General features: G+C 39.2%; 1 protein-coding gene across 2 annotated transcripts in view; it reads left to right on the top strand.

Moving 5' to 3' along the window:
- LOC148848453 (NAD-dependent malic enzyme, mitochondrial-like) overlaps positions 1-14,798 on the top strand; it is a 147,980-nt gene that overhangs the window by 113,598 nt on the left and 19,584 nt on the right. For both annotated transcript variants that reach the window (XM_088952573.1, XM_088952574.1), the window contains 2 exons: positions 3,977-4,049; positions 4,221-4,307. In XM_088952573.1, the coding sequence (XP_088808699.1) occupies positions 3,977-4,049; positions 4,221-4,307 (160 nt within the window). The remainder of the gene's footprint in view (positions 1-3,976; positions 4,050-4,220; positions 4,308-14,798) is intronic.

Below are 14,798 nucleotides of genomic sequence, written 5' to 3'. Positions count from 1 at the left end.
AAGTTCGGTTATGTACAGGCCCAGTCAGATCATACATTATTCATCATGAGGGTGGAGTCGTCACTGACACTACTTGCAGTTTATGTTGATGATATTGTGGTCACAGGAAACGACAACCATGAGATCGAGTCCCTCAAACAGCTTCTTCATCAAGAGTTTGAGGTGAAAGATCTAGGTACACTACGGTATTTTTTGGGTATTGAGGTTGATAGATCTAAGCAGGGGATCTTTGTCTCTCAGAGGAAATATGTGTTAGATCTCTTGGCTGAAACTGGAAAGCTAGGTGTCAAACCTGCAGATACACCCATTGAACAGAACCACAGGATTAATGCAGAGAGTGGGGAGCTTCTTGAAGACAAAGTTATGTTCCAGCGGTTAGTGGGAAAGCTCCTATATCTATGCCTTACCCGACCAGACATCAGTTATGCCGTTAGTGTTATCAGTCAGTACATGCATTCTCCTAGAACCACACACCTTCTAGCAGCAGAAAGAATACTAGCATATTTGAAGAGATGCCCGGGTTGAGGTATACTGTTCAAGAACAATGACCACATGAAGGTGGAAGTCTATATAGATGTCGATTGGGCTGGGAATGTTGATGACAGAAGGTCTACCTCTGGATGTTGTGCTCTTGTGGGAGGTAACCTGGTTTCTTGGCGGAGTAAGAAACAAAGTGTTGTCTCTCGATCCAGTGCTGAAGCTGAGTATAGGTCAATGGCTAATGGAGTGGCTGAAATTCTTTGGCTGAGATCACTACTTGAGGAGTTGGGTGTTGAGTATGAGAAGCCCCTGATGCTGTATTGTGATAATCAAGCGGCTATTAATATAGCACACAACCCAGTGCAGTATGACAGGACTAAACATATTGAAGTTGATCGACACTTTGTACGAGAGAGGGTCTCATCACAAGAAGTATGTCTCCCATACATCACTTCCAATATGCAACTGGCAGATATCCTCACTAAAGCTGTATCACGGAAAAAGCTAGAGGCAGATCTATCCAAGTTGGGAATGATAAACATTTATTCCCAACTTGAGGGGGAGTGTAGAGAACATTGAAGTGGGCCCCACAGCTACGGTCCCACTGTGTTCGTGGGGTAGAAGATATTCTAGTCTGCCTAGGGTTAGCTATTGGTCATTTAGTTGTTTCAGTTGTTATTTATTTCAGTCTTTGTTTTATTCTATTTGTTATGTAAACACTAAGGGCAGATCTGTCCTTTCCATGTAATGAGCATAACCTATAAATATTAATTAAAGTGGCGGCGGCAGAACATGAAGCTTCTGCTCCTCCTTTCAACCCTTGTGTTCTACTGCTTCTTCTCCCTCTTTCTCTTCTCTCCTCTTTCTTTCTGCTTATCTTCGATCCTGAGATTCGTTAGGGTTCAAGACTGATAACAATCCTGAACTTCTAGTATTATCACTAACTTCTTTGATTGTTTCCATTGAAAAACATCAATCACCAAGGTCACCCTTCACTATTCAGCAATCACTACACCACACTTAATTAACTGTTTCTGAGACACTCGCTGTCATAGGGTTCAACACCAAAACCCTATTGCTGTCGCACACATTTTGACATAAATAGGAAGGAAAACAGTCCCTACACATACCTAGCAATCAGCACTGCCACACAATTGAAATCCAGTCCGAAAAGGGGAGAAAACACCATGATATCTGCCGACTATAAAATCCTGTTCACACCTGTCCATGAACCTGCCCTCTTCGAATCATCGAGTGGAGGGTTTCTAGCAAACCACTGAAACAAACACCACCTCAACAGCTGGAGGCATAATTACCTCCTAGAAGGAAAAATGATCATTCCTTTTTGGCCTCTTATCTATCCTCCAATTGGTTGATGAGTTATTTCAAAATCTCAGATCTGATATGGCAATGCAAGGAAAAAATAGGAAGAAAGAAAACTTATTTCTAGACTGATTTCCACTGCTCTGATACCATGTTAATGGTTTGATCAACACTGGTTCAGTCCTAGGTCTTAAATAAGAAGAGAGAAGAAGAAGAAGAGAAAGAAAGGGTTTGGCCAGAGAGGAAAAGATCACACTCTCTCAGCCGACCCACCTTTTATTTATAGTTTGTGCATTAGAATACAAAAAACAATTATGTCCCTCATTAAGTATGGGACACACAACTTAAACACTGACAAAATAGACAACTCAGCTTTAATTAAATGACAAAAGACTAAACTACCCTTATGCTGCCGACTCTAACAGTTAGTAAACTCCATGCAGCCACATATTAGTCACCACTACCTGTGGATGGAAATTGCGAAGGAAGTGTAGAACAATGTCATGGAGATTGTTTTTCCCTTCATCTTTGGTCCATCTTCATGCATACTCTGATGCTAATTGGGCGGGTGTTCAAATACACATAGATCTGATGCATTTCCCTCTGATCCCCTTATCTAATGGAAATATAGGAAGCAAAGTTCTGTATCTAAATCCTCTATTAAAGCTGAATACCGGGCTATGTTTCTGCTTGTGGTGAAATAGTTTGGTTGAGGGGTCTTCCACAAAAACTTCATTTTCACCTCATTGTTCCTACACCCTTATATGCTAATAATATGAGTGTTTTTCGCATTGCTTCCAACCCAGTCTTTCATGAGCGCACAAAACACATTGAGGTTGACTGTCATTCCATTCGTGATCAGTTCTGATGGGGACAATCACTCTTCCTCATATCTCCTTTGAGATGCAACTTGTTGATCTCTTCACTAAAGCCATGACCCATGCATGCCATGACTTCCTTGTGGGAAAACTTGATGTTGTCCCTACATCAGTTTGAGGGAGAGTATAGATAGGGTTATATGTTATATATTTCCTTTGTTTTATTTTATTTTATTTTTTTTTTTGTATGGTGGGTCTTATTGTATTTCAATAGGTTGTTTGTAGGCTATTTTGTACTTTGCCCACTAATAAAGGGCATTTATGTAATTGTATATATTTTTGCCCCATCTAATAAAATTTGCACTTTGATTGGTTTGATACACCTTCCAAAACTGTTGTTCTTCTTCATTGCTGTATACTTGAACCCTTAAACATTGACACTCTAAAGAGTGCTATCACTAGAAGAATACAAGTGAATAAATTGCTACTTGTACCAACTTAGATTTGTTCAAGTAGATATTTGAGGAGAAAAGAAGAAGATAGGAGAACAAAGAAGAGATACATACAGAAGAATAGGGATATTAACCCATTCACGATCTTTTATTTATATGATGTACAGTGTAAAGGCCAAAATAACTCTGGATACATTGCATATTCAATAACTCTGAAAAACCAGGCGTCTATGATCTAATTTATAATATTTCTTGGTCACCCTAGTTTGTCCTTAATTACAGGGATCAAGGATATTTATAGTGGTGGAAGATGTAAGTCTTTGGAGGAGGTAGAATTGGTTCTTTTTCAGCATAAAGGCATGGCAGCTTGCTTCCTGGGTTATAAAGATTAAGTTTGGGAAAGGAAGCTATGGGGAAGGAGGAATGCTTTGGGATGACAATGGATAAGTAGTTTTCTTGGAAGGGAGACAAATGAAATTCTTCTTAATCAGCTTGAGGTGTAAATCCCATATGTAGAAGAAAATCTAGCACTTGGAAATGTCAAAGCAGATTGTTCCTTCTATGGTATTATACTATTATAATTTGAGATAGCCTTGCATCCCAAATGGTGGAAGAAATTTTGTAGGGAGTCTTGGACGAAGCCTTCTTAAATTTTGTATCATGTGCTTTGCTCCATCAATATTGATGTCAATCTGACTTTCTGCATCAAAATATTTAGAGTTTTTGAAATATGTAATGAATTTGGATGGGTCTCCAAAATGAAGAAAAGTTAAGTTTTGGGTGATATTGCTTATGCAATGGCTGCACCATAAAAAAAGAAAATTTATTAATAATTTTTTGCCCAAATTGCGAATTGATTTTCAATTAATACACTAATTTATTATATTGCACTTTACATATTAGGTTTTGGAGGCCATGAAGCATTCAACATCAACTAGACCAGCCATTTTTGCATTGTCCAACCCTACGAAAAATGGTATGTGAACTCTGGTTCCTACATTTGTGTTAAACTCATCAATCATTCCATATTCTATATTATAAATCATCATCATTATCCAAGCCTTATCCCAACTGTATGGGATCAGCTACATGAATCTTGTTTCCACTTCATTCTGTTTAAATCCATATCCTTCTAAATCTTTGGCAGCTGAATGCACCCCTGAAGAAGCATTTTCCATTGTGGGTCACCACATCATATTTGCTAGTGGAAGCCCATTCAAAAACGTTGATCTTGGTATGTGATTTAGTCATTATAATTTGCGCATCATTCCTTGTTCATTTGTTTCTTTGTAGTTTGTTTGATGATTCACCATAGAATGAGGCAAAGAGAAGAAAAGCATAAGATGTGTGACTCAATTTAATACTTTATATGGAGAAATTTGGTATTTAATATGGATAGAATTGGGATTAGTATTAGCATTGCTATATGAAAAGTTTCTGTAAAGAAAGGAGACCTAATATAACAGGCACTGACCTAGAATTGATAGGATAGGAGATCATTTAACCTTTATATGAGATAGCTAATAATGATTTTGAAGTTAGACTGTATTTTGCGTGCAAGTTAACTTTGTATTAATAATCAAAAGAATTGTTATTATAAATGCACAAACTGAAGAATGAGAAAGAAATTGTCAAACTTTAGAGAAAACGGCTATCTGATCAGGAAACCTCGTGCTCAACAGAACAGCTACCAGAGGTCTTCTAACCATCTGAATAACAGTCGATTTAGATGCCCTAAATCTTCTTTCAATCCTCTAATGACAGACTTAATCAAAGGCAGGTTCGTAGGACTTGCCCTGATACCATGTCAACCTAGTACGAGCAAGCAGAAAACAGTTCTAGGGGTGTCGAGTAAAATCAGTCGACCCCACCCCAAGAGGCCTCTTGTATATTAAACATAACATATTATGTATATTTACAAAAGTTCCCTTATGGGGCTGAAAGAAAATAAAGGAAAAAATAAAACTACAAAGCTGATATATAGTGTATAACAAGGGCTATCCTAATATGATGTATCAAGTTTGTTCACAGGCACAATAAGGTGGAGAAACAATCACCAGACCACTCAGCCTTATAAAACAGCCCAAAAAAAATATTCACCACTGTCAACACACTATGCAAGTACTGGAACACTTCCGGAACTAGTTTGGGAGCCAAAAAATAACAAATCACAGATCAAGAAAGGTCTGTATAGCCTCTATGAACATCAAACACCCCTCCTCTAGGGTACATGATCATAGTTGTGAAGGTGATGCCTCACTAGGTGCTTTTCAAAGAGCGCCTCGCCCAAACGCCAAGAAAAAATGTATTAGGCGCATGCTTAGGGGACTGAAACACATATACAATATATAATATTTATTAAATAAAAATAAATGCAAAATATATAATATTTTATTGGTTGGTTTTAGTTTTTATAATAGGACATGTTTCATGTTATCATGCTTTTGTTGTGAGGAAAGTAAAAACAAAATAATCTCAAGGGTTTCACTTTGACAAAAAAAATCGAACTGAGGAAGATGAACAACAGCTCTCTATCGTTCTGATACAGTCCTCTAAATCAAGGTGAGTTAATCAGTTTCCTCCTTCGTTTTGTTCTCTTTTTCCACTGGTTTAAAACAGTTGTTACGCCCTATTTTTCTCCTCTTCCTTTTTGTTGGACTAAAACCATTCTTCTTTCCTGGTTTGAATCATATTATTGGACTAAAACAGGGGCTCCGCTCCCTTCTTTTGTTCTTAAATTTCTTGCTTGTTTTCAGCTTTTTTTCCCTCAGTATTGGTGTCTGAAACAGGGGCTCCACCCCTTCTTTTATTCTCCATATTCTTCTTTTATTTTAGTATTTTTTTTCACCAGCTTTTTTGGGTCTAGAACAGGGCGCCCCCTTCTTTTGTTCTTAACTTCTTGCATTTTTCAGCTTTTTTTTGTTCTTATCATTGGTGTCTGAAACAGGGACGGAGCCCCTTCTTTTCTTTATATTTTTTCTTTTATTTTTATATTATTTCACCAGCTTTTCTGGGTCTAGAACAGGGCTCCGCCCCTTTTCTTCTTCATTTTCTTCTTCTATTTTAGTAATTGTTCTCATCAAGAAACACAAGCACAAAAGTAAGTGCAGAATACATAAAACCAAAAAAACTAGTTCAGAAGGGGTAGAAATCCATTGGCTTTTTATTTTTAAATTCCATTGCCTAGGCGAGGGCTAGGCACCCATCTAGGCACCTAGGCACCTGGGCACCCATGGTCGCCTAGCCTCGCCTTGGTGCTTTGAAAACTATGCACTTTAACAAAAAAATAGGGAACTTTGGAGAAAAACAGCTGAAGATGGGAAGAAGATGTTGAAAATGCTGTATTGTTTATATGTAGTGCCGCAAGACACTGCTATAATTTCTCCTTTTTTATTCTTGGATGCCTTAGTATATAATCTAATATTGGCACCCCCAGAACAACTTTTTGCCTCTCATTCTTTTCTTTCTCTCCTCTCTTCTCTTCCTTCTTCTCTTTATTTTCTATTATTCCTGTTAGAATGCTCGAGTCAGGGGTATTTTGGTCATTCTGGATTATCTACTTGAGAGTGAAAGGTCTATTGTATCTGAGTTTAAGTTATGTGTCCCATCTTCTATGAGGGACAAAATGGTCTTTCCTGTAACTCTATGTTTTTGAATAAATACAAGTGGGTCAGCTAGGGAAGAGTGATTTTGACTCTCTTCTAGTCTGGCCAAACCTTTCTTTCTTCTTCTTCTTCTTCTTTCTCTTTTCTTTCTTCTTCTCTACTTCAACTTAGAATCTGCTAGGGTTTACTAACATGGTATCAGAGTTGTAAGGTCGTATCCTCATTTCTTTCTTGCTGCTGTTCTCTTTCTGGGTTCACCGCCAACTTTCACAGTCATCTTCTTCCTTTTCGACTGACCTGAGTGGAGGTTCGATAAGGGGCTGAAAAGGAGCTGTCGTTTTGTGGGCCTGGAGGTGAGGATGCCTCCGGTCGTTGCTGTGGTGGTTGTTGGAGTGGTATACTAAACCCTCTATTCAGTATCGAAGAGAGCTGAATGTGGACAGGTATGAACACTACTGTTGTTTGTCCAAGTAAGGAACTGTGAATGTTTCCTTTTGTTTCAAAAGTTGGTTGTGGTGGTGCTCAGTGTGACTGATATGCATCTCAGTCGTGTTCCTTTGCATTTCTCTTCGTATGCATGTTGAAAGAAGAGTTGTTGACTGCTGAAGTTCACAACAGCAGTAGATTGGTGGTGGTTGTGTCGTGGTGATTGGTGTATCTATGTTTCAAAATATTTAAAAGTGATCTCCTATACCTTGTGTGTAATCAGTTCTGCAGTGCAGCCCAAGTGCTTGATGTGAGGACTGAGTGATTTCAGTCTTAGTGTGTTGATGGTGAATGGTTCTGCACTGTGCAGCCTAGGTGTTTGATGTGAAGACTGAGTGATTTCAGCCTTAGTGTGTGGTGTGTAATGTGTATTTAAAGAAGCTGGAATTGGTGGTGTTATAAGTGAGATAAGTCTTGTGAAAGAGTGTGAGGTTGTGTTGTATATTTGAAGGTGAAATAATTAATATGACTTCATTTGAAAATGGGGATGATAACAAAACAGGTGTCATGCTTTCTCCAGACTATCTAAGTGTTCAAATGACATCCATCAAGTTGAATGGTGAGAATTATGTACCATGGGCAAAATCTATGGAGGTGTTCTTGAAGGCCAAGAGGAAGGTAAAGCATGTAAGAGAGGAGAAACCTCCCTCTGATTCCCTTGGGTTCAGTGACTGGGAACAAGTAGATGCACAGATAATGACATGGCTCTGGAACAGCATGAAACCAAAGATTAGTGTGAACTTCATGTTCCTAGATACAGCTAAGGAAATCTGGGATCATGCTAAGAAGTTATACTCTGGACAAGACAATACAACTAGGGTGTATCAGTTGTACCAAGAGTACCACGTGAAGTATATGAGTGTACCACATGAAGTATATGAGCAGTTCATTCAAACATCTCAGCAGAACACCGCTAAACTTGCCCATTCAGGTATGGCTTGCTTAGCTTCCAAAGACTCACACTAGATTATTGACTCCAGGGCCTCGGACCATATGTCTGGGACTCATGATGTATTTTCTTCCCTTTCCCACTCCTCCACACCTCAAACAGTTACACTTGCTAATGGTTCTACATCTCCTATCTGTGGTGTTGGTGATGTTAATCTCTCCTCCTTGCCTTTATCATCTGTTTTATATGTTCCTAAGTTTCCTTTTAACCTCATGTCTGTCAGCAGATTAACCAAGTCTCTTAATTGTTCTGTAACCTTCTACCCTTCTTCTTGTGTGTTTCAGGATCTAAAGACGGGGAGGAAGATTGGTGGAGGGTATGAAGCAGGTGGATTATATTACCTTGATGGTGGTGGTCCTCTAGTAGCTTTTCAGTCATCTCTTACTCCTCTTCAATGGCACTGCAAACTTGGTCATCCTTCTCTCAAGGCCTTGAAGTTACTGGTTCCTTCCTTGAGTCATCTTTCATCATTAGATTGTGAGTCATGTCAATTGGGTAAACATCATAGAGTCTCATTTAGTCCAAGAGTTGATAGTCGTGTCTCAAGTCCCTTCTCTTTAGTTCATTCCGATGTATGGGATCCAATTAAAGTGGTGTCATACAATGGGTATAAGTATTTTGTAATCTTTGTTGATGACTTTTCAAGGATGACATGGATTTATCTTATGAAAGATTGTAGTGAGTTGTTCCCTATTTTTCAAAAATTTTATGCTGAAATACGCACTCAATTTGGTGCTCATATTAAAATTCTTCGCTTCGATAATGCCAAAGAATACCACTCCTCACCATTTCAGCAATACCTAGAACATCATGGGATCATTCATCAAACTTCTTGTGCCTACACCCCACAACAGAATGGTGTAGCTGAACGAAAAAATCGACATCTTCTTGAAACTGCTCGATCCTTGATGATTAATATAAATGTCCCAAAACATTTTTGGAGTGATGCTGTTCTCACATCCTGTTTTCTGATCAATCGGATGCCCATGTCAATCCTTGGAAGTCAATCCCCTTTCTCCATGTTGTTTCCCACTTTATCTCCATTTCCTCTTACCCCAAGAATCTTTGGTTGTGTTTGTTTTGTTCAACACTTGGGGCCTGTGTTAGACAAGCTAGATGCTCGAGCTACTAAGTGTATCTTTCTTGACTACTCAAGGACTCAGAAAGGGTATAAGTGTTATAACCCAAAATCCTATAAATCGTTTGTGTGCTCTGATGTCACCTTCTTTGAGTCAGTTCTGTTCTTCTCAGATGTTGGAGTCTCTTCCTCTCCCTCTGTGGTTCCCCTTCCTGTACCTGTTGTGGACATCCTTCCAGTAGCTCCTGTTTCTACTGCAAATGCACATCCTATACCTGTTACTACTGAGAAGCCGCCAACCACTTCAGCCCCTGTCGACAGATCCTGCTACTTCTCCTCCTTCAGATCCTGATCTTCCTATTGCTCTGCGAAAAGGTAAACGTACTTGTATTTCTCACCCCATTTCACATTATGTTTCTACTGCTCACCTTTCTGCTTCTCATTGCAAATTTATATCATTACTCTCATCTGTTCCCATTCCCAAGACTGTTCAGGAAGCTCTTGCCTCCCCAGGGTGGCGGCAAGCCATGGAAGAAGAACTCTCTGCTCTACAACATAATCACACGTGGGAACTCACCGCTCTTCCTTCTGGTAAGCACACAGTTGGGTGTAAATGGGTCTACACAGTGAAGTTTCTTCCTGATGGCAGTGTGGAGCGATTGAAAGCGAGGTTGGTGGCCAAGGGTTATTCTCAAATGTATGGTGTGGACTATATGGAGACATTTTCTCCTGTGGCTAAGATTGGTTTAGTTCGGGTGCTGATTTCATTAGCTGCTATGTATGATTGGCCTCTTGTACAACTTGACATAAAAAATGCCTTCCTGCATGGTGATCTAGTTGAGGAGGTGTATATGGAGCAACCACTAGGGTTTGTTGCTCAGGGGGAGTCTGGCAAAGTGTGTAGGCTCAAAAAGGCAATTTATGGACTGAAACAATCTCCACGTGCTTGGTTTGGTAGGTTCAGTGAAGTGATGAAAACCTTTGGGATGAAACAATGTCAGGTTGATCATTCTGTGTTCAGCTATAACTCAAAGGATGGGAAAATCTTGCTAGTCGTGTATGTGGATGATATTGTCATAACTCGGAGTGATAGCAATGGAATCAACAGGTTGAAGAAATTCTTACAGGATCACTTCAATACGAAAGATCTGGGGAAGCTGAAATATTTCCTGGGAATAGAGGTTGCGAGGTCAAAACATGGGATCAACCTATGTCAGAGAAAATATGTTCTTGATCTACTTGAAGAAACAAGGTTGTTAGGTGCTAAACCAGCAGAGACTCCTATGGAACTCAATGCCAAGCTGAGTGTTGATGCGGGTGAAGAGTTTGATGATCCTGGAAGATACAGAAGGTTGGTGGGCAAATTGAACTACCTGACCATTACCCGACCAGATATATCATTTGCTGTGAGTGTGGTGAGCCAGTTTATGCAACATCCTCGGGTTCCTCACTGGGAAGCTGTTCTGAGAATTGTTAGGTACCTAAAAGGTGCTCCAGGTCATGGTTTTTTATACCAAAGTGGAGGAACTCTTGAGATAGTAGGGTACACAGATGCTGACTGGGCTGGTTCTATATCAGATAGGAGATCAACTACAGGGTATTGTACCTTCCTTGGTGGCAATCTTGTAACTTGGAAGAGCAAGAAACAAACAGTGGTGGCAAGTAGTGCAGAAGCAGAGTACAGGGCTATGGCCCATACCACATGTGAGCTAGTATGGCTGAAGAACTTGCTTCAAGAGATGGGATTCTCAATTGACAAACCCATGAAACTATACTGTGATAACCAAGCTGCTGTTCACATCTCTTCCAATCCCGTCTTTCATGAGAGAACTAAGCATATTGAGGTTGATTGTCACTTTGTAAGAGATAAAGTGATAAGTGGGGTGATAACCACATCTCATGTGAGCTCAGGAAATCAGTGGGCAGATCTTCTCACAAAGGGATTGTCTCGGGGAAGAATAGATTACATTTGTAACAAGCTGGGACTATATGATATATACTCTCCAGCTTGAGGGGGAGTGTTAGAATGCTCGAGTCAGGGGTATTTTGGTCATTCTGGATTATCTGCTTGAGAGTGAAAGGTCTATTGTATCTGAGTTTAAGTTATGTGTCCCATCTTCTATGAGGGACAAAATGGTCTTTCCTGTAACTCTATGTTTTTGAATAAATACAAGTGGGTCAGCTAGGGAAGAGTGATTTTTGGACTCTCTTCTAGTCTGGCCGAACCTTTCTTTCTTCTTCTTCTTCTTCTTCTTTCTCTTTTCTTTCTTCTTCTTTACTTCAACCTAGAATCTGCTAGGGTTTACTAACAATTCCTTGCAGCATAATATGGTATCAGAGCAGGTCTGTCAGCCAAAAAGAACAGATTAGATCAAGTACTACTTCCCTTTCTTGTTGTTTTTTATCTCAAAAAACTTGAGAACACAGATCGGACAGGTTTGAGAGTCCTCTTCAGCCTTTTTTCTTTTTTGTTCTTGGTCGTGTGCCAAGAAAACAACCTGTAACAGGTTTGTATGATTAATGTGAAGGGTTTAGAACCTGTTTTTTTACCTTTATTCGTGGATCATGTGATCCTTTGGGGTGTATCTGTAGGTCAGGAGATGAGCTGTTTTTTCTCTAACAGTTAAGTGGAAGTTTGATGGACGTAGGTCCAGTTTTTTGTTCTAGGTGGTGATTGTTCTACTGTTATCTATGGCTGCATGTGTTTTCCAGAGATCATACTGTGTCTGAACTGAAGAAAATTATCAGAAATTTTTCCCTTTAGTGCTGGACTGTGTGCGTGTGGACTGAGAACAAAATATAAAATTTTTTATGGCATCTGAGGACTTAGCTACTTCTGGTGTATCCTTTATTTACAGTGGGGGATTGACTTGAGCTACCGATGGCTATTATTTGCATAGATGGTCTTAACTATTTAGAGTGGTCAAAGGGGATTAAGTTGTATATCACTGCAAGGGGAAAATTAGGGTATACCAATGGGAAGATTAAAGAACCTGGATCTAGAAGTGCAGAACATGAAAAATGGAACCAAGAAAACAACATTGTGATGTTGTGGCCGTTAGTTTCCATGCAGCCTCAAGTGAGGAGGAACTTCATGTGGGCTGAGACAACCTACGAAATCTAGGAGCAAGCCAAGTCTACCTATTCTGAGCAGTGGTACTATGCTAAAATTTATCAGCTACAGGTAGAATAATTTGCTTGTAAATATGGGGAGGGAAACCTTTTTGTCTATTACTGTGACTTGACTTCTATATAGAAAGAACTGGATCATTATCAGAAAATGAATTGGATATGTGATGAGGATGCACAAGCTTACAAGAATCTTGTCTCACAACAATGGGTGTTTGCTTTCCTCTTGGGTCTGAATCCTACATATTACGGTATAGATCCTAGGAAGTAAGGACCTTCCATCTATCCAAGAGGTATATGCCCTGTTGCAATCTGAGGAGAGTAGGAGAAGTTTGATTAATAGCTCTGAGGGTGAATCAATGGCTTTGGTGGCAAAAGGTGGTGTAGGTACAGGTGGTGGAAGTTCTTTTAAGAAGGGGGACTTTTAGAAGAAAGTAGGTGACAAAGATAAGTTATGGTGCACTCACTATCAGAATTCTAGGCATACCAATGACACTTGTTGGGATCTTCATGGGAAGCCAAAATGAGCTTAAGAGTTGAGTATGAAATCTGGTTCAGATCAGAGTAGGAAAACAGGACAGCAAGGTCCAAAAAAATCTGGTGCAGAAAATGTCTTCTTAGGAGACTTAGTTACCTACTATTACTGTGAGTCATGTGTGCTTCTGGTTCTGACCATTTGGAGTTATACGATAGGGCAATTTTTTAGATGGATAATTCTACCCCTACCCCCTCTACTTCCTTTGCATCTACATCAGGTAATTCTACCATAGCTTTCCATGTGACTTCTGATTTTTCTGGCTCTCCTTGGATAATTGATTCAGGGGCCTCGAATTATATGACTAGAAAGTCAAATTGCTTTCAATTCTATTATCTCCTCTCTGGTAAGGACAAGGTGAAACTAGTTGATGTGTCTTTTTCCACCATAGCCGGTCAAGGAACCATCTCCCTCCCTTTTGGATTTCATCTTTCTAATGTTTTGCATATTCCATTTGACTTTTGATTTTTCTTACTCTCCTTGGATAATTGATATAGGGGCCTTGAATCATATGACTGGTAAGTCAAATTGCTTTCAGTCCTATCATCTCCTCTCTGGTAAGGACAAGGTAAAACTAGCTTATGGGTCTTTTTCCGCCATAGCCGGTCAAAGAACCATCTCCCTCCCTTTTGGATTTCATCCTTCTAATGTTTTGCATGTTCCAAAAATGCCTATAAACCTATATTTTATTAGTAGTATTACAAATTCATTGAACTGCTCAATAACATTCTTCCCTTCTTGTGTTATATAGGATTTGGCCTTGGGGATGACAATTGGTAGGAGTTGTATGATAGATGGGCTCTACATGCTGTAGAATAAAGTTGGTCTTACAGTCACAGAGTCTAAGAGTTAGTTTAGTAAGAGTTAGGTCAATTTGTGTCACAGTCACCTTGGTCATTTATTTTTTAGTCATTAAAAGTTTTGTTTCCCAAAATACTTAAATCAGTGTTAATGTTTGAATTTATCTGTCAAACTTGTCAGTTGAGCAAACAATGTAGTTTCCTTTGAGAAATAATAGATCTCAGTTAACTTTTCATGTTGTTTATTCTAATGTTTAGGGCCCTGCTACTTTGCCTTCTAAGACTAGTTATAAGTACTTTATTACACTCATTGATGACTACTCTAGGTATACATGGTACCCAATATGGTCAAGGGATGAGGTACCTAAAATTGTAAAAGAATTCCAACAAATGGTTTTTACCCAATTCCAAGACAAGATCCAAATCTTCTAATCTGACAATGTTAGAGAGTATTTCCATAGTGGCCTCATGGAATTTTTTGCTTTACGTAGATCCCTTCACCTTAGATGGCATCCGATTTATCAGATATGATGCAGTAAGTATAACTTGACACCAGTATTGCTTGGGAACTTTGTGCTGGAATAGTAAGGCTCGAGCTGTCTCCAATAGATGTCTATTCTTGTGCTCAGCAACTCCATTCTGTTGAGGGGTATTAGCACAGGATGATTGATGTAATATGCCAGCATCTTCCATGAATAAGTTCAAAGATTTTTCAAAATATTCAGCAGCATTATCTGACCGGAATTGCTTAATCTTCTTATTAAACTGCGTTTCAATCATCTTGCAATATGCCATAGTTATCCATGGTACTTCATCCCGTCCTTTTAACAGGTAGATCCATGTGCATCAAGAGTAGTGGTCAATAAAACTGATAAAGTAACAGAAGCCATCAATAGAGACAATGGGTGAAGGACCCCAGACATCAGAATGAACCAAATCAAAAGGAGCACAAATTTCATTACTAAAAATTGGATAAACAGTTCTACATTGTTTTGACATTTGACATACTTCACAGATTAAACTCTAACTTGAAATGCCCTTAAACAATTCGGGAAACAACATTTCTAATGAAGAGAAAGACACATGACCTAGCCTAGCATGCCAAAGATGCAACCTAGCTATTGACTCCACACTCTCCGGACT

This window comes from Nelumbo lutea, chromosome 6 (genome assembly GCF_056320005.1).
Source record: "Nelumbo lutea isolate HS-2025 chromosome 6, American lotus-T2T, whole genome shotgun sequence".
Lineage (NCBI taxonomy): Eukaryota > Viridiplantae > Streptophyta > Magnoliopsida > Proteales > Nelumbonaceae > Nelumbo > Nelumbo lutea.
This window is presented reverse-complemented; position numbering and strand designations above follow the sequence as displayed.